This window comes from Protopterus annectens, chromosome 2.part0, assembly GCF_019279795.1.
Source record: "Protopterus annectens isolate FY-2018-M chromosome 2.part0, PAN1.0, whole genome shotgun sequence".
Taxonomy (NCBI): domain Eukaryota; kingdom Metazoa; phylum Chordata; order Ceratodontiformes; family Protopteridae; genus Protopterus; species Protopterus annectens.
The window spans coordinates 81425290-81452499 of NC_056728.1; the positions used below are offsets into that span (position 1 = coordinate 81425290).

At 37.6% G+C, this 27210-nt stretch overlaps 1 protein-coding gene across 2 annotated transcripts in view; it reads right to left on the reverse strand.

Annotated features, from left to right (window-relative positions):
- LOC122792970 (UDP-glucuronosyltransferase 1-6-like) overlaps nucleotides 1-27210 on the reverse strand; it is a 231324-nt gene that overhangs the window by 109998 nt on the left and 94116 nt on the right. The window contains exon 3 of one of the 2 annotated variants that reach the window (XM_044060565.1): nucleotides 1645-1776. The exons of the other annotated variant lie outside the window; for it this stretch is intronic. Within the exon in view, the coding sequence (XP_043916500.1) occupies nucleotides 1645-1776 (132 nt within the window). The remainder of the gene's footprint in view (nucleotides 1-1644; nucleotides 1777-27210) is intronic. 2 annotated transcript variants of the gene reach the window in all.

Here is a 27210-nt window from a genome sequence, read left to right on the forward strand (position 1 = left end):
AGTAACTCTTCACCCACTAGGCCCTGAAAATGAATGCTAATAAATCAGTAGTCATTTGAATATTCAAGCATGTTGTGTCATACTGCAATTACTTAGTTATGTGGCTTGGCATAAAATATAAGTCACAATTAAACATTTCTTATTTTACTTATGTGCAAGTCCCACATTAATCATACATTTTTCATTGATTCAGCCTATGGTAGAAATATTTATTGCTTTACCTTCAATATTTTCACTTAAAGCATTCTAACAATGTTGTATGACTATATACATTATAAGCCTATATGGATTTCCCCTACTACAACAAAGAACACTTCTTTCAAGGTATTTGAGGTGCAACATGTCAAGAGTACATTTTGTAGAGTATACATGCAATAAGGCTATGGCAGAGTGAATAATATCAGCTTTAATGTGCACTGTTGTTCATTCTCGGACTTGGTACATTTAGAGATGCAGGGTACATTTAGAGATGCAGGATTTTGAAGGGGTGCAAGGGGCTTGCCCCTCCAGCAAATACAGTGGTTTTGTTTCCTTGTGGTCAGGTAATCTTATGCACTGAGATAAGGTAATTTTACATTACCCTTACTGATGCACAATCATCTTAGGGATAATATAATTACAGATTCTAAGCTATTAGTAATGCAGCTCACATGTGGAGGTTGGGGTGCAATGGAAAATAGCTGTTTTTGTCTTTTTTTTTCTTTTTTTTTAATTAAATAGAATGTCAATAGTTTGGAAACTTTTTTTTTTTTGCATTTGTTGTTTTTGCATGTTTTTTGCATGTTTGTCTCCAATAAAGTTGGTATAGGAGGTATTTGTCTTGAATAGGACACTAGGGACAAATACAGATTTGTCTGAAGATCTAATGGTGGTTATACTAGACTTGAGGGGCAAAAGCTCTCTATCCTCAGCCAGTTGTACTATGAATTAAACAAAATAATTGCTGCAATATTTCCATAAATGTGACTTTCAGAAAAAACAAATTTGATGTTTTTTGAAGCATGATGTTTACATCTTATTTCTGTAGTCACTGTTGCATGATATAATTAGAAAACAATATGAAATCTAAATTCATTATGTTTATCTCTATAAGATATGTGCACTGAATAAAGGCACCAAAGAAGAGTGATATATATTACCTGTGCAGTTTTGCAAAGAAAATATGTACTACATTTAAATGTCATAAGCAACTAAGAACATTACTATTTTAATAAAAATGTGGCTTGTCTTTTCAAAACAAACCAGCTCATGCTTTGCCCTTTACTTGAAATGCCACCAGAAGTAGGCTAGACATCTTTTAAATACCATACAAAACAAGTTACATTAGAAGCAACAATTGCAAAGTTGCAGCATAATATCACTAAGAATTTTAACAGAAAGGATTATTTGGGTACTCTGAGGGTCTTGAATCCATAGACTCCAGTTTATGATGTATACAGGACTGATGTGAGATGTATATATTGACTGCATTGGCTACCTATACGATTGCAACACATGTGCAGCATATTATAAATAAGTGATCCAGTAAAACTGGGTTTACATTACATCTGTAACGCAGCAGTGGCTGACTGCAGTTTGATAAGAACAGGTCTTGGTTAAATTATTGATATGAAATTTTGTCTTACTGACCTAAAGCAATATTACCTTCTGTGGAATTTTTCCAAGTGCTTCGGCAATCAGATTGGCTCTGTCCTCAGGGATTTCAGAAACCAAGGAGCCAAAGGAGAAAATCACTATCCCATGGTCATTAGAACTGTCTACAAAGCTCTCAAGTTCCTGTAAAGATAAAGGATATATATATAGCAAGAAATATAAAACAAAGACGTATTTTTATTTATTTATTTTACATTTTATTTTACATTTGTTGACCGGGCTAGTCTGGCTGGATACATGTCCATTTTCAGCAGAGGCCCGAGGAGAAAAGCTCCACTAAATACTAAGTACATTACATAAAAAATCATTACTCTTAAGAAATAGCAAAAACTGGAAGTCAAAAGACCATCCAGAGGGAAAGATAATTTTAAAGAGAAACATATATACCATATGCAGTTCATTTACCGTATGCAGTTCATTACATATTAGCATTCCATATTTGCAATTACTTATTAGCAATTATACATAAATTATGCATAGTTAGATTAGAACAGTTAAAAGAGGGGAAGAAGAGACAGAAAGAGATAAGAAGTGTGTAAGAGAAAAGGTTAGTCAGGTGCACTGCAGGAACAAAGCCAATGGTTTAGGTAGTAAAGTTTAATTTTCTGTTTGAATAGAGGCAGGGATGTAGTCAAGGTCATGTCACTAGGTAAGAGATTCCAACTTTTACCTATAGTGTTAGTGAATAGAGAACCACCTGCTGTATTGTTTACCTTTATTGATTTTGTCATGATTTTACTAGAGGAGCGAAGTGAGTTGAGATTGTTGTAAGGGATTAGAAGTTGAGAGAGTATAGGGGTGTTGTCAGGAAGGTGTAATATGTTGTGGGCTATAGTGAGTTGAGGGATTATTAGGTAGTTTTGAAATTCGAGCCAGCCAAGTTGTTTTAGGTTTGTACAATGGTGGGTCCTAAAGGGGTTACCAGTGGCGAAGCGAGCTATGTTGTTATAACAAGTTGCAAGTTTATTAAGATTGATTTTCTTAAGGTTTGTATAAATGGGGGAAGCATATAGGAGAGTAGATAGGAGATGAGATTGTGCAATTTTGGTTCTAGTTGCTGGGGTTAGAAAAGGTTTGATGCGATATAGGGATCCAATTTTTCTGTTAACAATCTTGATGGTGTTGTTAATGTGCTGATCGAAGGAAAGATTATTGTCAATGGTTATCCCTAAGAGTTTAGTGGTAGGATCAGGTGAGATGATGGTGCCATTATTTGAAGAAATGGTAAAGTTTAAAGGAGGGGACCGAGTGGTGGGGGAGAAGAGGAGGAGTTTGGTTTTTTTGGCATTTAGTAGGAGAAACCGTCTAGAAAACCAAGTTTCTACTGTGTTAAAGGTCTTTTGGGTCAATGAGGTCAGTTCAGTAGAGGAAGGGGCTATGCAGATAAGGGTAGAATCATCTGCATATTGTATGCAGGTAGCTTGTGGGATAGCAGTCTGAAGGTCGTTAATAAAGAGGGAGAACAGAAGTGGACCCAGAATGGAGCCCTGGGGAACTCCGATGGAAATAGGCAAGAGTGATGAGATATGGTTTTCCCATATTACTGCTTGTTGTCTGTTGCTAAGATAAGATTTAAACCAATTAGTGGCCAGTTTATCACAAGAGAGAGATTCAAGAATGTGAATTAAGAGTGAGTGGTTGACCATGTCGAAAGCTTTAGAGAGATCAATGAAAAGAGCGGAAGAGAGAGTGTTGTTGTTTCGATTTTTGTTGATAGTATCTACAAAGGATAGAAGGGCAGTGGTGGTGCTGTGGTGGGGTCTGAAACCATGCTGGCAGTTTGCTATTATGCTGTGAAGAGAGAGATAGTGTACAAGTTGCTGATGAATACATTTTTCCATGATCTTTGCTAGGGGTGAGAGAAGGGCAATTGGTCTAAAGTTGGAAAGGGTCAAGGGAGTTACCACCTTTATGCAGTGGGATAATATAGGATACTTTCCAGATATCAGGGATGGTTCCTTCTTGGATAGTTCTGTTGATAAGTAAGGATATAGGATATGCAATTTCTTTGGCAGCTTTCTGAAGGAACAGAGAAGGGAGCTTGTCAGCAGAAGGGGTACAGGGTTTCAGTTTGTGAATGAGTTTATAGATGAAAGAGGTAGATATAGGTTTTAGAGAGAAGTTGAAAGAGGAGGTGGTTATGTTAGTTGGTATATGAGAGTTGTTAGGGTTCATTTGTTTGGCTAAGTATTGAATAGTTTCAAAGAAAAAAGAGTTGAAGACATTAGCAGTCTGGAGAGGGGTTTCAGGGTCAGTATTTAGAGGGGAAGGAGTTTTAGCAGTCCCTGGGGAGAGAAGTCTATTTACTGAGGACCAGAACTGTTTGGAGTTGTTAATATGAGTTTCCTGAAGTTTACAGTAGAAGTTTTTCTTGTCAGAGATTATTGATTTTTTCGCAAGATTTCTAAGCTGGCGGAAATTAACTAAATCAGGGTTTTGTCTATCACATCTCCATTTTGTCCATGCTTTGTTTCTAGCATGCATGAGTTTTTTAGTGTTGGAGGTCAGCCATGGGGCAGGTTTGGTCTTAATTCTAATAGAGCGCTCAGGAGCATGTGTATCAAGTATGGATAAGAATGTAGTATTAAACAATAATACTGCTTCCTCCAGGGGAAGTGATTTTAAACAATTCCATTTACATGCTCTCAGATCAGCTTTAAAGAGGTCTATGTTAAAATGCTTGAGAGATCGAATTAGCCTTGTATTTGGGAGGTTAACATATTCTGATTTTAGTCTAGTAATGTAGGTTAGGGAGTGGTCGCTGATGTCATCTGGCAAAGTACCTACTTTATATTGTTTGTTAACTTTATTTGTGAGTATCCAGTCTAGTATACTCTCTTTATTACTGGGCTTATTGACTCTTGTAGTTGAGGTAATAGTTTGTGAGAAACCATGTAGGTTAATATGAGAGGAGGGATTGTCATTATTAATAGTGTTCCAGTCTATGTTAACGTCGCCAAGAATTATGGTTTCTTGGGGGTAGGTGGTAGAAACCCAACTTAGAAAGTCTTCTAATATTGGGATGTTATTACCTGGGGGAAGATACAAACAAATAATGTAAATAGATTTTTTGGTATTAAGTTGGAGTTTAATAATGATGGCTTCTGTTTTGCTATTTTGGTTTGGGCATGCTGGTTGAGTAGTGATGTTAAGTTGATTTTTGAAAAGTATTGCTATTCCACCACCCTTGCGTCTTAAGCGGTCGTGTCTTACTATGTTATAACCTTGAGGTATAATCTCTGAGTCTTTAGTGCCTGTGTTTAGCCAGGTTTCAGAGAGGCAGAGAATGTCAAATGAGTGGGTATCTAAAAGGGCATGGATGAAGGGTATTTTCTTATTTATGCTTTGGATATTAAGGTGTCCTATAAGGAAGTTATTATTGAGGTTAGGTGAGTGGTTTTGGGGAGGTGGTGAGTTAGGGCCAGGGTTGGGGTGGATGTCCCCATCTTGTAGGGTAGGATTAACTAGTTTAGTTAAGAAGTTCCTCTTTTGAATAGTTAGGGTTTTGCTTTTTTTGTTAGATAGTATGGGGTAGGTAAGGTGATGTTGCCTGTGGTATTTAGATAGATGATAGCTAGGGGTGGAATTAACATTAGGGTATGGTGTGAAAGTGAGTCTAGTAGAAGTGTGTGATTGTGAGGAGATAAGATAGTTGTTAAGTGAAATTTCAAAAAAGGTGAGATGGTACATTGAGAGAAGGGTAGTCATGATTAAGACTGAGGGTAAAGGCATAGTTAGTATGTAGGGAGTCATGATTTAGTAATATGAGAAGAGAGGAAGCAGAGAGGATAGTATAAGGGGAGAAATATGAGTGTGGAAAGGAATAGAGGGGTAGTAAATTAATTTAAAGCAGATGGTAAGTAGGAATAGATTCTATAGGGAATAGAGAAAGGATGGCTGGAGAGGAAAGAGTATGTATAAGGAGAAGTGTAGGTAATGGAGAGAGGTAATAGAACAAGTATGGTCTTAGGGCTAAGAAAGAAGAAGGGGGGGAGTGTAAGGGGTGTGTAGAGGCTAGACAACAATTTGGCGGGAAGGAGAGGAATAGGCCAGGAGGGATAGGGGTGTGGCTATGGAGCTATAAGAGTAGGACCCCTGGGGGTGGGTGGGAATTGGGGGTAGGGAGGGGAGCAGAGTGAGCCCACAGGGCGAACGGAGCGGGTAGAGCCAAAGAAGAGAGGTTGAGTGGAAAACAATCAGTAAGATGCTGATAGGACAGGTAAGTAATCCGAGGACATAGAGGAATGCTAGGAGAGTGAGGACTAGGTGGGGCAAGGCTGAGAAAGGCAGAGAAAGAAAAAGGGTGGAAAACACAAAAAGGTTAGCAGAATAGTGGGAAATGTAGGACTTAGTATGTGGAAAGAAAAGTTTGCAAGGATAAGCAATTGTGGTAGTAGGGAGCCACCTAGTGGACTCAGCAGGTAATTGCTACCAGGGCTACAGACTGGGCTAGTGGACGTGGAGAGAGTCAGGTAAGTGGAGTTACTAAAGGTTGCTGGTGGTCGGGGAGGGGAGAAGCTAAGGTTGGCTGCTGGCAGAACTTGCTTTGAGATTAACAATAGCTGAGGGTTAGAAAAGCTTACACAATGTTGAGAAACCTTGAAGAGCTGAAGGACATACTTTCTTGTGTCTTTATGGGAAGAGGCTTTTCCAAAATTGTTAAGATTTGGTCCCTAGGTAGGGTATGTGGCGGGAGACTTAGGTAGGGTGCTCAATCCCAGACCTACAGGTGGTCACTAGGCAGAAGAGCTGAGAAATGGAAGGGAGAAAAAAAGAGGGTTATAATATAGAGCAACAAAAACTGTAAGAAAGCAAGTAAAATACACAAAGATAACAACAAACTTGTAAATCATTCAGCCATGTGTCAATTATTCTGAAGTAATCAGTGCAGGATAACACAAATACAACTATATTCCTGTAATGAAATCAGTAGACAGATCTACAAGAGCTACAGTGGTCAATCTCCGCTAATTAATATAGAATATACAATATACAGGTGGGAGTACTTATACAAACCCAGATAGTGTTAATGGATCCACTAACCAGGTATTCTGTAATGGTGGACCAGGTAAGTTGAAGAGAATCACTGTTGAGGGCGGACATAAATATGATCCTACTGGGCATGTTCAAATTAGTCATCAGAGCAATGACAATGCCCTTTCCAATAATATCAAGTCTTCTGCCATTTATACTGTTATCGTACCAAAACAGAGACCCACTGTTAGTGTTAGTGATGTGCAAAAGTACTTTTGTTTAGTTTTACCTTAGCAGCTGTATCATCTTTGATGACAAAAAGTTATCAACACAGTTATTGGATTCACCTTCCTGACAATGTCTTGCTTGTATTCATATTCTAAGAGATTGTTTTAAATTATATTTACTGTTTATTATTGTTTAAAATGCAAAATTTGTTTGAATGCATTTTCAGGTTTACCTGAACATTTTTTTCTAATAACTATAGAAACATATTTTACTAACTAATAACAAAATAAAAAAATTGGAACATTTCAACCATTAAAATACCACTCAAACTGCTGTCATTATAACTCATCCAGGTTTGTACTCATAAGTACTAGCCACTTTGATTAGGTAATCTCACATATCTGACTGTGATAAAAAAATGAACAAAGTAAATTATTCCAAAACTGTTTTACACTAAACCGAAATTGTCCCACAGGTTTAACTGAGGATTGTTTAACTTCTTGATGATGACAGCTGGGTCAGTCATTTTTCATCCAAAAGCAATCCCCATGCATAGCAGTTATAGCCATATTGATGACTGTGTGGACCCTCAGATGTCTGATCATGTTAAAACAACAACAGCCACAGTAACACATTTCAAGCTTCACTCAAAGCCACAGTGGAGTAACCAACTTATTTCAAACAAATGCACATTAGTCATGCAAATCCAGACCAATAACTGCTTACAATGAGCACCAGAAAATTGGAAAAATCACACATTCAACCACATATGGATCTCCACCCCCACCCGGCAGTTATAGTAACTTTAATTAGATGTCTGTATTGGTCCACAGTAAAGTATTTCATGTTTGTTTCACACACATTTATAAGCAGCCACAGGGAAGTAAGTCATGTAAAGCCAGAATAAACCCATTTACAATGAGCAGATTACAAGAGACAGGCTACTTTCATCCACAGATAGGTCAACTTCCCCAAATCCACCCACTTTGCTAAAGGAGTACACATCAGACATCCAATTATAATAAAAATCAGAAAGTGTAATATAGCCCAAGTTTTGTTTCATACAAATACACAATAACCAGTGTAGCTATGGTAGTGTATTACAGCTTAAATTCACACACATGCACAGTAGCCCTGCAAATCCAGATTAATAATATCTAAAATTAGTCGCTCCATTAACAGATTTAGTTTCCCACCATCCTGTTGTGTATGTTCAACAAGGTAGATCTTCCCCTAGGATCTACACCAGTAAACACACAATTCTCATGTAATATTTCTTCTTGATATAGGATGTTTCTGATATTGTAAAAATGCAAACTATCTTGATATATGATGTTTTGGGTCTATATTAGAACACCGAACATTTGAAATGTTGGGTGTTTTAATATTAACCCGTTTTGAGCAAACGCTGAAAATATCGAAGTAACAGGAAACCAAATTCTTTCCTAGGGAAAGAATTTTGTTGTCCATTTCTATTGCTTCGGTATTTTCAGTGCTCTGGTGGAAAGTTACAGGTCAGGTTCAGGTAAGTGTGTGATTGTGTGGATGTGTGGGTTAGGTGACTTAGGGTTAGGGCATGGGTCAGGTAAGTGTGTGATTGTGTGGACGTGTGGGTTAGGTGAGTTAGGGTTAGGGCATGGGTCAGGTAAGTGTGTGATTGTGTGGGCATGTGGGTTAAGGCGGGTTAGGCGAGATAGCGTTAGGGCGCGGGTGAGATGACTGTGCGTTAGTGACGGATCTTACGGTTAGGGTAAGTGGATAGTTAGTGGTGTTTGTATAGTTTAGTGTAGGGTTAGGTGTTAGAGTTTAGATGTATGTGTGTGGATCGCTGTTTGTTTGGTGTGCTTGTGTTGTATGTGTTTTGGAACAGCAAATTTTTCCCCTAGGAAAAAATTTGCTGTTCCGAATGTTCATTGTTTTTTTTTTTCGATTGCTAGGGTTCGATATTAGAACACTCGACATTTTGAATGTTTGGTGTTCTAATATAGACCCAATGTTTTGATATTGTAAAAATGCATACTATTTTGTGATGTTTGTTTTTGATTTGTAAAATTGCATTCCAGTTTGTGATAATCTGTGTATTATATCTAAAATCTACTTGTATTTTTCTGTGGAGCTTTTCTCCTCTGGCCCAGTTGGACATTCCCAGTCAACAAAATGTAATAAATAAAAAAAATAAAATGAGCAAATGACCAAAGGTTAAGATGCTTTCCTAAACAGATAGCTTCCCATCTAGATGTTATAGTGACATTGTTGACTGGGTACACCTGAGATGATGAAAAATTAAAAGGAAATCAATAAATGCATTTCAACTTTGTTTCACACAAACAGTATTTTGACTTGCTTCACAGTAATCACATTAGCCCTTGAAACCAGAATAATGAACAAATAGAAGTCAGTAATTCTCATCTACAGACAGACCCCCTACCCATCAATGATAACTCCATTGTTGCCTGTGCATATCTCAGGTATTGAAATGTAAGAAAATGACATTTAAATGGCCACACAATGTATTTTAAATGGCTTTTGAAAAAAAATATATAGCATTAGCTCAAAGCTTCAAAAGCCAGGTATAACGGGGTAGACAGAGGTCCAAGATATGGTACAGATTTAAATAGTGTTCCTAACAGAATTTATTTTCTAAAGGACATGATGTCTGAAACATTCATTATTTATTGACTGCAGTCCTTAACAGTTTAGTAGAGCACCACACGTTTGAGGAACAGACCAAGTAATGATCTAAAATGAGAGTCGATCTGCAAAATAAGGGGCATTTGAGAGATCACCCAAGTACTATTGTAGCCATGTCTTTGAACTTATGTACAATTGTTGTTGAAAAGTAGGTACATATGACCAAAAAATATTTCACCAAATTTGCATAAAATCTGCACATGGAATAGCCTAGAACACCTCATACTAGTTGTAGGATACTTGGTACTTCTCAGAGACTAGAGTTTAAAAACAGACTGAAAATCAAGAAATATAAACAATGTCTTTACTGTGAGTGAGAAGATGAAATAGATGTGAAATGGGTTTGTAAGACTGCAGAGTGCTTGTGGATAACATTTGTAAACAAGGGTTGTGTAACAAGATATGAAGTGGAATAGCATGACAAAATGGTAGAGAAATATATAGTACTGCTGGGTACAGTTTTGTATGCACTGAGCTGCTTTGTTGTGTAGAGCCTCCAAAGCAATAATTTCACAAGAGGAAGCAATACAGTCCTAAAACAGAAATGTTACAAACAGATATGATAAACATACTGGATACTCCATGCAGTTCACTATAAAACAACAAAGTTATCACATCACTTTTCCAGATAAAAAACAAAACAATGCAAACTCAGCAACAGTGTAGCATTTCAAACACATACTAATTTCCAATGATTTATATGTTGGACACCATACCAAAGCAGAGACCAGAAGAAAACAGTCACTTCCATTAACATGGGCATAACCATGAATGATGCACTTTTTTGCCAGAATCTACTAACAGTTATCACATCACTTTTCCAGATAAAAAACAAAACAATGCAAACTCAGCAACAGTGTAGCATTTCAAACACATACTAATTTCCAATGATTTATATGTTGGACACCATACCAAAGCAGAGACCAGAAGAAAACAGTCACTTCCATTAACATGGGCATAACCATGAATGATGCACTTTTTTGCCAGAATCTACTAACAGCAAGGCAATCTACTAACACCTAGTCTAAAAATAAGTTGGTCCGGCACTTACTGCCATCAAACTATGAAAGATGGCCTTTCACTTCACAAAATAATCTCAGAGATCGTATTATAGCAGCTAAAAAAATTTACAATCATTTTAAAAGGAGAAAATCAGTTTCTAAATATAGACCCAAACATAACATTTTGCTCACATTCAGAATCACAGTCAGAACATAAACAGGTAAAAAGATCACAACCACTCTAAAAGGTATCATTTACATTGTTTAGGAACTGTATCAGCCTTCTGATAGTAGGAGTTAGGGCAAAGAGAATCAAACTTTTGTTTAGGAGTTCAGAATGGTAACACAGCCCTCATCCCCTAGTAAACGTAATTGCATCCCCACATTTTCTTCTCCATTTCTAATTCTAGCGGTCTGTCTTAGTATGAAGCAAACAGATTATGAACTTCCTTAAAGCAAAGACGAAAAAAACTGAAAGTGAACCAAAAGCAGAAGCACATCTGAAACTCATGGATTACATAACATACCTCTGCTGTTCAAACAGGTTAGCAGGTTGTAATGTTGCTAATATGTGTTTAACTGCCTTTGAGATTTAACCTGCCATTTAGGCTGACAGCCACAAGCATTAAACTCACTGCCTGGCAGCCTAGAAGCAGCAGAAGCATCTAGTAAGTAACTCTGTCAAAACATAAAAAAAACTAACTGCAGTAAACTTTATAATTAACAACAGACACCAGAGTACACCATTGATCAGATAGGTGCAGTGGTGCAGCGGTAGAGTTGTTGCCTCACAGCAAGAGGTTCTCCGGTTTGAATCTCGGCTGGAGTGCCTTCTGTGTGGAGTCTGCATGTCCTCCCTGCATTCATGTGGGTCTTCTCCAGGTACTCCGGTTTCCTCCCATGTTACAAAGACACTTGTCAGGAGCGTTTCTCCCTGGGCCTCCCCTGAAAATTGGCTTCATTCAAAGTCGGGCTTTCCTGTTGAACAAATATTAAATAGATAAATTTTACTTTCACTAAAGCAGTGAACTGGAGAATTCAGTATTATTTTCTATGACAAACTAAGTTCAGCACAGCATAACCTCATTGTAGTTTTAGATTACTTTTACTTTCATGTAGAGATAATGGATAACAAGGAATGTTACAGACATCTCAATAGACCTGATATTTTACAGTACTGGCAGGTGAAGGGCCGTTGCTAATCTTGTCTGTATACTAAATACTCATTGATTTTTCAGACTAAGTTAGATAAAAGCAACTGCACTACGTTTTATAATTAAAATAATTAGTACAGAATCATTCATATAATGCTCATGTTAAAAAAATCATGACTGACTTGCTGTGAAGAGAGAGTAAATACGCAATATATTTCCATTTCCACACTACTGCTACCTCAGTTCCACTATCTCAGTTTTAGACAACCAGAAAAAAATCCTTTGATTCTCAAGCCTCTGAAGTAAAAAAATAAAAAAAAGGCAGCTACAGTGAAGATAATTAAAAACATAAAAAAAAAACTGAAAAAAAATACTAAACTGAATAAATATCAAAAACAATAAAATAATGAGCAAACGCCTCTTTATTAAACACATCCAATAACATCCAGTAAGCGGGTTTGTCTTTTATAAGACTTCTTCAGACTGAATGAAGGAAATAAAAATACCACATTATTTACCTCAACAAGTGAACTCAAAAACCAATCAGAATAACAACAGTTAAACAATTACTGCCTACTTTAGTGCCTAAGACTTCTCTTTAAATCTTAAAATTCTTCCTATCATTTAATCCTGGGGCTTTGCTGGAATCTAATCTTAGCTGCCAGCAATACTTTCTCCAGTCTAAATCCTCTTCCTCAGGGGAACCTTTACATTTAGTTTCATAATAATGCTTTCCCCAAGCATTGTTGACATCTGCTTTATCAACAGCATACACATGCTTATATATCCTACGATTCAATTCTCTTGTGGTGCTCCCCACATAAGCCAGACAAGCAAAACACATAGATAAATAAACTATATACATGGATTTGCATGTGTAAAAACTATTAATAAAAACCTTTTTATTTTTTTTAATTTTAAGACCATCTGCATCAATTTTTAAACAACAATACCTGCAACTAAAGCATTTAAACATTTCCTTTGGCCTTCCTTACCATCACCTTTACTAAAAGTAGATTGACAAGTAATTTGCCTCTTATTAATAAAAACTGGGGCATCTCCTACAACTTCCTGTACTTCAGGAAAACTACGTAAAATCTTCCAATTTTCCTTCATAACTTTTTTAATTTGCTTGCCATCTAAAGAATATTGCAGGAACATGCCCGTTTTATAATGATCATATTTTCTTTTTGTCTCAATATTGCCAATAATACTATTATTCATTTCTTGAAGCTTACTAGCCTCTTGGAAACTTCACTCAACCATCTCTTTCAGATGACCTGTAGCCATAAATTTCAAACAAAAAGATGCCCCTTCTTCCCTAAAAAAATAATCACTCTGTTAAGCTGCTGATCCTTTTCAACTACCCCTTACCAATATTATTTTTAATAGTTATAGGATGAATGCTATAAAAATTTAAATAAAAATGATTTTGTACTTTCTTCTTGTAAATCTTGGTTTTAAATGTATTTCCCTCTTTAAAAACTTCTACATCTAAATAATATACATTATAAACTATAACTAAACAGTAAAAGAAAATTTCAATCACATCTAGAATTTAAATACTGAACAATAATTCATTTAAACTACCTCTCCATATTATAAAAAGATAGTGAATAAAACAACCATAATATAAAATGTAGTCATAACACCTACTAATTCTAATGAACTCCTTCTCCCAACCTATCATAAAGACATTGACATAACTGGGGGTCATAGCCACCCCCATAGCCACCCCATTTGTCTGCTGGTAGAAGATTCCATTAAACTCAAAAAAAAATTATATATTTTCACTAAAAAGACCAGAGTGTAATGACTCAATCCTCACATATTCAGTCCCAATATCATTGAGAATCATAGTATAGTGACTGTATATCCATAGTCACTAAATAATCTTCAACACAAATGCTAATTTTATTAACAGAGTCTCTAAAAGCAAATGCATCTCTTACAAATGATTCACTTCTTACTATTTTCTGAAAATTGTGTCTACAAGTATGGCCATGCCTTCAGTTTTACTCCATCTACTGACAACAATGGGCTGAAAAGGGGTATCATCTAAAGACTTACATATTTTGGGCAAACAAAACAATTCTACTAATCTTGGGACTCTCTATAGAAAGATAAATAGCTAACTTATTGTCAGTTCTTCCTTCACAAATCCATTCATTAATAACTGAAGCAATAAAATTATAAGATCTCTTAATATCCATAAAATTAGTATTTTTATAGTACTTAACATCTTGCAGCATACATTCCATCTTATTCATATAAAAGTCTTTTAATACAATAGCATTACCTTTTTCCCCTTTGACAATTAAAATATTAGCATCACACTTCACATGATTCAAAGCTGAATACTCTAGTCAAATTTAAAAACTTTGCTTTCGGCTTATTACTTAATTCTCTTAGAAAAGCATCTAATTCACATCTTAGCAGTGGATTAATCACACTCTGTTTGCAAAAAAAAATATTGTTAAAATCACTGTCTTTAAGAACAAAATTCAGATTCATCTTTCTAATATAGTCCCTTAAATCATTAATAACTTCACACAGCTCAGCTCATACTGCAGGCACAAAAAAGTCAACCCCCTATTTAAGACTAAAACTTCCATTATTAGATAGTATATTTCAAGAGATGATGACTATCTTAATATCCACAGTCATTACCTTCTATTTCTGTACACTCTTCTTCCTCCCTCACCATTTCTAGTGGTTGTTTCTGCACAGCTTATTCATTCCTTGCTTTTCGGCATTCAGAGCAGCTGTCACTTGGGCCCACATTCACTCTCCCATTACTAAATCCTGGTAAACATTCCTTGCTTGAAAAAAAAATAGGAACTACTGCCATTTTCATACCTTTTTTGGAAACCACTACCCGTAGACTTGACACAAACAATCTCCAGACACTTTCTGAGCTAAATGCTCTGACCTTCTCAATTTCACATTCACCTTGGACAAATCAGGAAGCACTGGTTGCCATCAATGGGCTCATTACTACTTGCTGCTGCAGAATCAAACACTTTCTGAGCTAAATGCTCTGACCTGCTCAATTTCACATTCACCTTGGGCAAATCAGGAAGCACCTGGTTGCCATCAATGGGCTCATTACTACTTGCTGCTGCAGAATTAAACACTTCATTTCTACGACACACCACACCCTCTTCATAACCAGCACAATCCCTTTTGGATTTTTTCAGTTTTTTTTTTTTTTCAAAACCTCATTCAGCTTTAGATTGTCTTGAATAAGACAGAATTTAGTAACAATGTTTTCAGTAAAAGTATCCTCTTTGAGCTTGAAATAACTCATTTTAGTTGAGTCATTCAGCTCATTATCCTTCTGCTTATAGTAACCAACAAGAATGAAAATATACTCTATCCCAGTCTTCTGGCTGAACTCAACCCACCTATCAATTAGCTCCTTGGGCAAATCATTACCAATCAGCATCCTGTTAATTCTCAAACCCTTCAGCACTCTCCCAGCTGCAATGCTGCTTTTTAAAAACAGAATATCCCATTGAAGATGCTTTATATTTAAAAGGTCTTTCTCTAACAGTACAAAGCTCTCAGAAATACTGATGTCAATCCTTTGAACATTTATTCCAGCAGCATCACCAAAAGGGTTAAACAGGGTGGCCAAGCAAGCAGTCAAAATCTCATCTCTGTGTTCTAAGACCAGCCCTGAAGCCCCAATTGTTGTAACATTGCTGACAGTCTTATTATGTATATTTACATTGCCCTCTTGATTGAGAATAATAGAGGCATTTGGCATGTTATATCACGTAAATCCAGATGGCAAAACCATAAAACTGGCTTCTGGTTGACTGCTCAAAATTAACTCCGACCCAACAAATCAAATTAAAAAAATGGAAAAAATACTGAACTGAATAAATATAAAAACAACAAAATAATGATCAAACATCACTTTATTCTAGACTTCCAATAAAATCCAGTAAGCGCTTTAGTCTTTTTCAAGACTTCTTCAGACTGAATGAAGGAAATAAAAAAACACCACATTATGTACATCAACAAGTGAACTCAGAATAACTCAACAATTACTGTCTGCTTCAGTGCCCAAGACTTCTCCTCTTAATCTTAAAATTCTCCCTATCATTTAATCCTGGAGGGTTGCTGACATCTAATCTTAGCTGCCAGCAATACCCTCTAGTCTAATTCGTCTTCAGCATCCAATCTATTAGCACCTTATAAACTAAAAATGCAGGGGAACCCTTGCATTTAGTTTCATAATAATGCTTCCCCCAAGCATTGTTGACATCTGCTTTAACAACAGCATGCTCATGCGCATATATCCTATGATTCAATTCTCTTGTGGTTCTCCACACATAAGCTGGACAAGCAGAACACACAGATAAACTATTATTTGGATTTCCATGTGTAAAAACATTAATAAACACTTTTTATTTTTAATTTTTAGACTATCTGTATCAATTTTTAAATACTTGCAACTAAAACATTCAAACATTCCTTTGCCTGCCTTACCATCACTTTTACTAAAATTAGACTGAAAAATATTTTTGTATCTGTTATTAATAAAAACCAGGGCATGTCCTACAACTTCCTTCACTTCATGAAAACTACTTAAAATCTTCCAATTTTCCTTCATAACATTGAAGACAATCTTTAAAAATAGACAAAACAAAAATATATCATCCAAACTCAGCTGACCCAGATGCTCACCATAAGACTACTTTTGCTTCCTGCATTCACTAAACCAATACTTCTCTAGATTTCTCTGAGCTGTTTGCATGTGCAAGTACTTGTCAAAGTCTTGCTAATCATGGCCGCCATCCTCACCAATCAACTGTGTGTAGCTTGCACTGCAATACTGTATGCAACAACCACAACCACACACCCACACACCCACACACACAAAGCTGCAGCTTATAGAAATAAAGGGGCGAGCTGCATTTCATTAGAGACTGCAAAATAAGGTGGACAATCAGCACATGCCAAAAAACAAACAGTGCAGCTGAGAGGTATACTTACTATCAAGAATCAGTGATAAAGCCAAAAGAGAATGAGGGATAAAAGACCAAAAATCAGGGACAGAATTTAAATACTGCTTTTATATACTTAAAAGCTGCTTGAATAATGGAGGATACATTAGTCTGCATTTTGCAAAGGATATTAAGTCTAAAACTCAAATACTGGTATTCCTTAGCTCCTACAATCCTTCACGATTTACTAGGAAAACACAAATTTTATGAGGAAAAGATGAAAAAAATATGAAGCAAAATCAGGAAGGGACAGCTGTATGTCCTTTATGATCTACCAGAAAACTGTGAATCTTATGGAGAAAAAAAATCTACGAGGCAAAATCAGAGACAGTTGAAAAATATGGTCTCTTCTAGTCGGTAAGGTGGTTCACAGCTGCTATCTCATCTGGTTGCTTTCCAGGTTGGATGAAAAAATATATATGAACAACTTATCTTATGCTCCAGCAGCTGCATCTCAAGCCAGCTACCATCTCAGTATTGTTTAATATTTGGTTCTTTCTGCTCTTGCAAGGAACGGAACAGAAGGCCCACAAATTGATGGTTATGTGCATATCTTCCCAAATTGCACTGAACCAATCATCTTCCCCATGTTACACTGTGGAATTTGAAGCCTTTCAAAAGGAGGTCCATGGGCTTTTTTTTTTTTTTTTTTTTTTTTAAAGAAGTGCCACACTTCTTTAATTAAAAAAAAAGATAAAACAAAACAGGATATGGCCTATGGTGCCCTTTCTCTTTCACTGGCCTTGGGCTCCCATGGAGCTGTGGGCCATGGACAGTCACCCAAGTTGCCTCTGATGTAATCCAACACAGACTCCCTCGGTCCTAAAAATGGTAGTCACTGAGATAAAGGCAAGATTAGAAGAATTAAGTATCCTAGTGAAGCTTGAAAGCAATAAATAAATGTAAATATTTTTCGATGGGTACCACAACAAGAACAACACTGCACTCATGGTCATAATTTTTATCAAGGCTTTCCATGGTCCTTACCCAAAAAAGAAACATCCTTGCTGTACATGACATGTCAGTTTTCCACCCATACTGAAAAGACAGTACACCAGTGCAAATCAGAATTTTTTTTATAGCCTTCCATTTAAAAATCTGTAATCAAAAATATCATGGAGATGAACAAACATTTCCAAATGAATTATACTCTCAGTACTGCACCATCCTTTTTTTTTTTGGGGGGGGGGGGAGTTTCCCTGTGAGTGATTAATCAGTTTCTAATGGCTAAAACTCAACTAGTCGAAATCAAAGCTTCAATCTTAAGATCATAGTAATTACAGGGAAATTAAACTGATAAACCACTTGTGTCTTAACGATACCCACCTTCATGGGCCTTAACGGAGTTTCTCCTTTCTTTACTGTTGTGTAAACAATGAGTTAGTATATGAAAGTTCTGGGGATGTAAGGTGGGCTTGTGCTGCACATGCAGAGTATGGAGGGTAGACCCCTTCAGAAGTGCGTAATTGGAAGTTTGTGAATGTTTTTGGGAGCAGTGTTCTTAATCTGTTCAGAGCAATCCACAATTTTTTAATGGTTTGTACAGCAATCTTTCATATGGGAAGTGGGGATAACTTCAGTTCTAAAGTCCATTCAAAAGTCTATGTTTTTCCTCAAATGGCCTGATACCACGAAGCAATAGTATAATCAATTTTTAAGTTAGTTCTAGTTAAGCTTTATGCAAATATCATAATTTCTTTTACATCTATATTTCCATACTAAGTTTTAGGGAATCCTGGCAATCAATCAAAATAGAAGAATTAAAAACCATATCACATCGGTTCATAGGTTCATACTAAGCTATCTGCCCTAGGGCATTTATAAGCCTAGCCAGAGTGTGTTTGGCTTTCACCACCCATTTTAAATTAATTTTGCTATGCCCTTTTTCGAGGTTAGTATACTGTGCCTCAGTCTAACAGAGATTCCTCTTGAAGAGAGTCAATGAGGGACTCTGCCTAACCTGGACTGGGATTTTATTCCAGAGTGAAGGGAGCCTCTGGGTTATGAATCTGTCCATCCAGCATGTCCTATTTATTTCAGTGCTGAGGTTCAAGTCTCTCGAGCGCATAGCTCAATGGGATTTGGATTTTCTGAGGTGCAGCATGTCCATTAATTCCGGGTTGGACATGGCTTTATATGTCAGGCACAGATCACCTCTGAGCAGGCGGTATGTCACTGAGTAGAGCTGGAGTTTCTTTAACCGGGCAGCATATGGCATCTGTTTGAGAACTTTAATCCTCTTGGTGAGGTACTTTTGGGGTCTTTTCAGTTGCTGCAGGTATCTGGTAAGATACATCCCAAAAGGGGCATTGTACTTAATTATGGGCTTGATGAGGGATGAGTAAAGAGGCACAATGACCTCCCCTGATCTATATGTGAATCCCTTCATGATTAGGTGGGCTATATAAAATGTTTTTCTAACCACTTTGGCCACGTGGTTGTCAAATGAGAGATTGCTATCAACTTGGGTCCCCAGGTCCCTAATTACGTCTTCTGTACTTAATGGATTACCACCTATGTGGTAATTTGTGGGCACTTTGTTTTTGCCAAAGGGGATGACTATACACTTTTTGGCGTTTAGCTTGAGGCCATGGCTCTGGCACCAGTTGTCTGTTTCTATGAGGACCTTTTCGAGGATGCTTGTGTCGGCTGGAGATTCGATTATGGCACCCAGTTTGCAGTCATCTGCAAACTTGGTCAGCCACAGTCCTTCCGTGTTGGCCTGTACCTCTGAGAAATATATACCGAACAAGAGAGGTCCCAGGACTGAGCCTTGTGGGACACCACTTGTAACTGGTTTGGAGTCTGACATGGCTCCAGCAATTCTAACCATGTGGGTTCTGTCCATGAGCAAGTTTGCAACCCATCTAGTGACATAGGGGTTTATATTTAAGCTGGTGAGCTTATCTATAATGCCCGAGTGGGGTATTGTATCGAAGGCTTTGCGAGGTCCAGGTAGGCTGTGTGGACCACCTTCCCTTCGTCAATGGCCTTGGTGACTGTTTCAAAGAAATCGACCAGGTTTAAGAGGCAGGATCTGCCCTTAACAAAGCCGAACTGGGCAGGATCCAGTGTCTGTAGGTCCCCAATATCTTTATTTATGAGGTCCATGATGATCCTTTCCATAGCTTTGCAGACCAAGCTAGTCAGGCTTATGGAGCGATAGTTTCCAGGATCCATTGAGGCACCACCTTTGTGGAGAGGGACCACTGTTGCTGTACGCCACTCTTTGGGTACATATCCTGTAGTAAGGCTGAGACTGAACAGTAGTTTTATGTTTGGGTTTAGCTCTTCTTGGAGTTCATGTAGGACGCAGCTCGGGACACCGTCTGGTCCCATTTATTCTGTGTTTTTTGCTTTGGAGAGGGCGGCTCTTACCTGAGCATCTGAGATGTCAGGGGGGCAGCACTCTGCTGGGATAGATATTTGCCCTTTTGGTGGGGAGTTTGCGCTGAACCTGTCAGCTAGGATGTTGGCAATGTCTGTGGGTTCAATGTATTTTTTGTCATTTTGGACTAATTCTGAGCATATCTGGGAATTCCCACCCAGGTTCCTAACATAACTAAAGAAAGCCTTGTGATTATCCTTAGTGTCCTGTGCAATTTTTCTCTCGAAGCTGGCCTTAGACGATTTTATAAGTGCCCGTAGTTTTTTGCTAATACTGATCAGAGATGCCTTCCCTTTTTGGGATTTTGCTCTATCATGTAGTAGCTTCCTCCTTCTATTGTATAGTTTGTTTATGGCTGGGGTCCACCAGACAGGACGTCTGCCTTTGGAGGATTGGGTCTTGGTTTTATTTGGGATTGCAGGATTCATGCATTCCTGAAGGTGTTCATAGAATGCGTTTATAAAGGATTCTGCAGTCTGGGCCGTATTTTCCACAGGTTCGGATGCTTTGAGGGATTCCACCTCGGTTTTGAGGAGTGTGAAATTTGCTTTAGAGAAGATTTTCCACTGTGGTTTTCTGGGCAGGGGGTGGGGTCGGGATGTGAATATCCAGTGAGATTAGTTTATGGTCTGATCTTACCAGTGAGGGATACACTTCTGGTCTGGAGCATAGAGTCCCCATGTTGGTGATGATCAGGTCCAGTATGTTTTTCCCTCTTGTGGGAGTGGTAACAAGTTGTTCCATAGCATTTGAGTTTATAAATTCTAGGAACCTTTGGGCTAGGGTGTTGGAGCTAGAGTAATGCTCCCAGTCTATGTTTGGGTAGTTGAAGTCGCTCAATATAATGGTGTTTGGAGAGACATTCATATTTTCCAGTGTTCTCAGGAAGGCCAAGTGGGGTTCCTGGGTTTGGGAGGGTGGTCTGTAGCAGGCTATAAACTGAAAGGCAGTTTTACCCACTGTTAGTTGCACATGGATAGTCTCTGATGCTTCGTGCTGTGCCACCAACCTGGAGGTGTGAGTATCTTTGACAAATATTGATACTCCCCCTCCTTTTGTGGTTCGGTCCAAGTTTTGGGGCCGAAAAGCATGGTATGAGGTATAACCTGGTAGTGCTGGGGTGCTCTCGGGAGCCTTGAACCAGGTTTCTGTTACTGCACAGATATCGATGTTCTCCATGCTAAGGAGAGTTTTGAGTGCGTGCATCTTGAGGTTTAGACTTCTGGAGTTGAGTAGCATTACTCAGTTTCTTATCCCTTGTAATACCTATGAAGGTGGGTTTGCCTTTTGAGCCTTGCCTAAAAAAGGCACTATGGGGGAAGCAAGAGCCTTTGCCAATATCCGAAAGCCCAGGGGTGACAGGTGCAAGCCGTCCCTAGAGAAGCATCGTGGCTTGTCGATCATGTCATCCCAGGCTGACCGGCATTGGATCCCCTTTGAATGACACCAGTACTTAAGCCAATTGTTGAAATTGATCATCTTGTCTTCATATTGTGGCATCATTCTTGGTGAGGGTAAGATGCTACTCAAGGTCAGGGTCATACTGGCCTGGGCTACATGCTCAGAGAGCTCCTCTATGTCTCTTTTCATGTAGTCCAGGGAGGTACGTCTCAGGTCATTCACACCAGCATGGACAATGACCGAGTCATATTTGTACTTGCCTTGGAGTGACCTGAGTGCTTGTGTTATGTGGTGGATCGTAGCGCCTGACAGGCAGCTCACTGTGACCTTCTCCTTGTTCAGCCTGGTGAGCGGGACGTCAGTGTGCCTGATGATAGAGTCACCTATTACAAGTGTATCAGGTGTGTTGTTTAGCCTTAAGGGCTGTGACTGTTCGGCACACTGGCTTTGTAAGCTATGTGTTGCACGTGTTTTGTTTTGGGGTAGCGGTTGCTTGGGTGTCTGCTTTGGAGGTCTCTGCTGCTTAGGCAAATTTTTATTTAGAGCCTCCGAGTATGTTTTTGTGCATTTATGTGTTTGGTTTGCTGTCGTGGTAGGTCTATGTGAGACTGGAATTGTAGTGAGTGTGGTTTCCTTCTCCTCCTGACTGGTTACGCCAGTACTGAGTTGAGAGAGCTTAGCCTCCAGTTTGGCTATATGGTTGCATCCCTCACATGTGTTGGAATTTGTTGGGAGGAGGAGAAGGTTGTCTGTATACATGAGGCAGTTGTAACATTGCCTCAAGATTTCCAGATTCACCAGCTGGACCGGAGAAGAGATTGACAACTGACCTTTGGACATGCTAGAATAGTATTGGGGATTCCTTTATAACTGAAAAAAGGGCCAATGGGGAACAAGGTACTCAAGGAGAGTTTGAGGGTGTAGTGCTTTTAATTTTTTAGTGCTGACTTATATAATTGCTTTAGTGAGCAAGTGCCAGGTAACTTAAATGCAATGTGTTACAGGTAAATTAAATGCAAAAACGACAAACAGTAACTTTCTTTCAAGTGAAACAAGGAAATAAGTACAGTAAGCAATGCAGATATCACTAGGGATCCACAGAAGCGCTGAAAAGCCGCGTTTTAGGTGGAATTAGCGTTTCAGGGAAATAACATGAAACATAATATTTTAGATGTCTTTAATAATACATAAAAAAACATTTTTGCAGGGGCAAGCCCTTCACATTTCCCATACTGGGAGCTCTACCCTCCACATTATTATACCTTGAGACAAGGGCAAGGTTCCATCTGGAGAAGTGCAGTTCAATGAATGCACATTTCAGCCAAGTTTTGAATTATTTTACAAGAGGCCATTGGGAGAGATCGGACTACTATATTCTGTACATTTCACATTTAGTTTTTTTCACAATTATTCTGACCATCTGCAAAATCTGCAATATTACACACCAAAAAATGTATAGTGATCACTTTACTTCTTGAAAATTTCCTGAATTTAAACATCTATAATGTGTAAAATTAGAATGCTCTTGAGTAAGGATCTCATAGTACAAAATATGATCTTCATTATTTATAATAGAAATCACAGAAATATGGAATAAAAAGTACCCCTCAAAGCAATCACTGCAGCTAAAGCATGAGTTGTATCAAATTAGGAAGAGGTCTAGTGAAAAGTATGCTTAATAAATCTTTAACACAATGAAAAGCACATATATGTACAATTTGGTATTATGAATTAAAAAAACAGGCTTTTTAAGCACTTTTCTGATGCCAGAAAGACGTTTGTTAAGTACCTCTAAGCATTGTTAAGCTCTAATCTCTTGCTAGACACTAACGATGGCTAGTGATGGTCACTTCAGAGCAACACCAGATGACAAAACAGCTTTTAAAAGATCAAGAAAAAACTGCAGACTTGTCTCATACCTTGCGTAACTTTTGTAAAATTAAAAGGAAAACCACAAGTAATGGTGAAGCTCTGTGTCACACAAAAGAGACTTTACTCCACTAGTTTAGTGCTTTCAGCCCAAAAAATAGGCCTTCATCAGAACAAACTATTAAAAAACTGTCCCACTTTTATAGCATCATCAGTACACAAACCAATCAGATCTGTTTTCTTAAAACTTAATATAAAAAAAAATAATAATTATATATATATATATATATATATATATATATATATATATATATATATATGTATATGTGTATAAAATACATCCTTAATAACGCATTCATTTTTAACAAGCATATAAACTATTTACATTTATTATAATAGGCTTTTTTGTTTGTTTTTTAGATTTAGAGGTTATTAAAGTGGAAGGTAAAGATTGTTTGGGGTCTAGTATCAGTTATAAAAATGTAACAAGCAATGGTCTTTTGAGTTATTCTAGTATGAATCCCACATATGTGAAATACAACATTATAAATGGGTAGTTAGCAAGATTAAAGAGACTGACAAGTGACAGCGCACAGTTAGAGCCGTTAGTGCAGGAACTGCATTTTAGATTTAAAAACCGAGGGTACCTTTCTAAAACTGTGCATGACATTATTAGTACAAACGAGAAGGAGGGGCTCAGAGGAAACACACAGGACAAGAAAGATTGGGTTATGTCAATGTTGTTAACCTTCACCATAGACATCAAGAAATCAAAAATATAGTGTCCAACAACTGGAAAATATTAGTGTCTAACCGTGATCTTCAGATGGTAGTAGGAGAAGCCCCCATTTTTGTTAACACAGGAGCAAGGAATTTCAAAGAAATGTTAGAAAGTAGACCAAGAAAAAAGCCCCAAACTTACACGGGTACTTTTAAATGCAAAAGTTGCAATTTTTGTGAATACATTTCAGAGGGACCAGAATTTGATATTGTAACCCAGGATAAGATGTGGCATGTTCCAAGCATTTTCAATTGTAAATCTACCCTTGAGGTACACATGGCAAAATGCTCCACCTGTTTTTCATTTTATATTGGGAAGACCAATAGGCAAATTTAAAACAGGATGTATGAACATTATTATGCCATTAGAAAGAAAATTTAGACAATGCTCTTTATAAGCACACTTTAAACTGTGTGGGTAACAATGACAAGTGTTAAGTTTCTTTTCACAGTTATAGATCATGTTCCAGTGGATTTCAATGGAGACAGTGATGGGGAACTAGATTTTAGAGAGTTCAAATGGCAGGTTCTTTTGGATGCATGCAGGGCACCAGGGCTTAACAATGGTGTCAACTGTAAAGCTGTGTTGAAAAGAAAAGCCTGTTATAATAAATGTAAATAGTTTATATGCTTGTTAAAAATTAATGCATTATTTAGGATGTATTTTATACATATATATATATATATATTTTGTATATTAAGTTTTAAGAAAACTGAGACCTAATTGGTTTGATGTGTACTGATGATGCTATAAAAATGGGACATTTTTTAACAGTTTGTTCTGACGAAGGCCTAATTTTGGGGCTGAAAGCTCTAAACCAGTGGATTAAAGTATTTTTTGTGTGACACAGTGCTTTACCATTACTTGTGGTTTTCCTTTTAATTTAGCTTTTAAAAGATGTTACATACATTGCTCTGCAGAATATCTTTAACAGTTCTTAAAGCCATTCGTTCCTCAGAAGGCTTCTGCCTGCTGTCTGTGTGGCATCATTAACCATTTGTGACTTTTAAAGTTGTGCTCTTAAATGTTTTATTTTCTGTAACAGATAAAGCTCCACACACTATACAGATTTATGATCAGGTCTGTCCAATCATAACAGATATCTGTTCTTGACATGTACATTAATACTCACTTCTTGAGCTCTATGAGTATTCCAATCAGGATAGTCAGAGAAGGGTTCATTAGTCAGAGGAGAGATGAAGCAGTATGTCCAGAAAGATGCAATAAGGAAACAGCTTCTAGAAGCAGAGGAAAGGAGGAAGAACTTCATAAGAAGGAGAAAAGTGCACCAGTAACAAAGGGGTCTGTGAAGAGGAGGACCAGTTACATAATAGGAATGTAATCTGATACAGTCCAGTAGAGATTTTGCTGCAAAACTGGGGTGATACAAAATAACACCTGTAAAACTAAAAGATGAGGTAGGGATTAAGTGTCTACCCCAACCAACTTTTCCACATCCCCTCTCATCCTTCCATTTCATGGGTCTTCAAGGCTTACAAAAACATCTCTATTGGATTTCATCATATTTAATTCCTAAAATTTGACTGTCTTCCTTTCTCACTGGCTTATCTGCAATTGGCATGCTTATCCCCATTTTGCTCAACTTCTTTCTCACCTCCACTGCTTCCATGGGCTTGGTCCTCACTACACCCCATTGGCTCACCTCACTTTTGACTCTTCTTCTGTTATTGCAAGCCTTGTCAACTATCCTGATTGGTGAGCTCACCGTTGAGTCCCGATAAATAGAGGTGTAAACAATTCCTTCAGTATATTACTTTTTGTATGGATTTATTTCTATAGGACTATGCCTTAGAGGCCCCTGGTTCCACTTTAGAGGCAAAGCCCTTTTTCACCTTCCCAAATGACTCCACACCTTTAGTCATTTTTTTCTCACTCCCTTATTTTCATTAGTATTTTAATCAAACTGACTGAGAAGCCCTCATTCTCCAAGTGTTTGTTTCTTTTTTCTACTCTGGATTATGGAATACAATTCTCTCTCTCCTTTCGCCACACTAAATTGCTCCACAATATCATTCTTTCCAGTAACAATATGAAATACCAGCACTTCTTCAGCAAGTCCCATAATGTGAAGACTTAATTGTAGAAAATCCAGATTTCCTTTTCCTAAGGTTGACACTGCCATTACTCAGAATATTTCCTTTTGTCTGAGGTATGGCAAACTGAGTTGGGATATATAAATTTGGGGATGTAGAAGGGGGGTTTCCCTCCTGCAATAAAAGAAGTTTAAAGGAAAGGGGTGATGTTCGATATTCTCCTGCATTTTAGATCATTTTTCTCAGAATGTCTGGACTTGGCATTTTGCGTCCTGACATTTCAATACAAAGCCTTCTTTCTGATTTTTATTTTTTTTGTGGGTGGGCATACTACCTCGTTGCAGTTTCTTAATAAAATAAATAAAAAATTCCTTTTTAATAAAAGTCCTTTTCCTACAGGTGCATTGGCATAGGTACTTAAGTCTCCATTTTATTTTTTATTTCTTCAGACATTCTGTTAGTCCAACCCCACCACAACAGAAAATGACAGATACAGACACATACCTGCACTTCCAAGTGTTCACTGATTTTTACTGGAGTTTTTTCACCACCTTGTCACCAGTGTTATTTTCTCGTCATCTGGGTTGTTTTTCCTTTTCTCCAATTTTCACATGTGCTACAACTGTGGACTTGTTAACCTTGGTCCATATCACTCGTGTCATTTACTTCTTTAAGATCACATTTTATTATTTATTTTTCACAGTGCTGAGTCTTAATGTAATCTGTGAGAAGGGTCAATGTCCTCTTAAGCCAGGCACTGATCCCTTTATATCTGTTGCTTTAGTTATTTGTCTTGCAATGTGAGCATTGACATCACCACTTCTCTTATGAAACTACAAATCCTTCACCATCTTTTCATTTTCAGTTTCATTCCTCCATTTTTGGAGACTGATTACTGCTGTATCTCTAGCATGTCTTTACCTTAGGCAATCCAGATAACTTTCTTTTTTACTGAAGGCCCCATTGCCTGGTTATCTCCAGCCCTCTAAGGCTCTAGA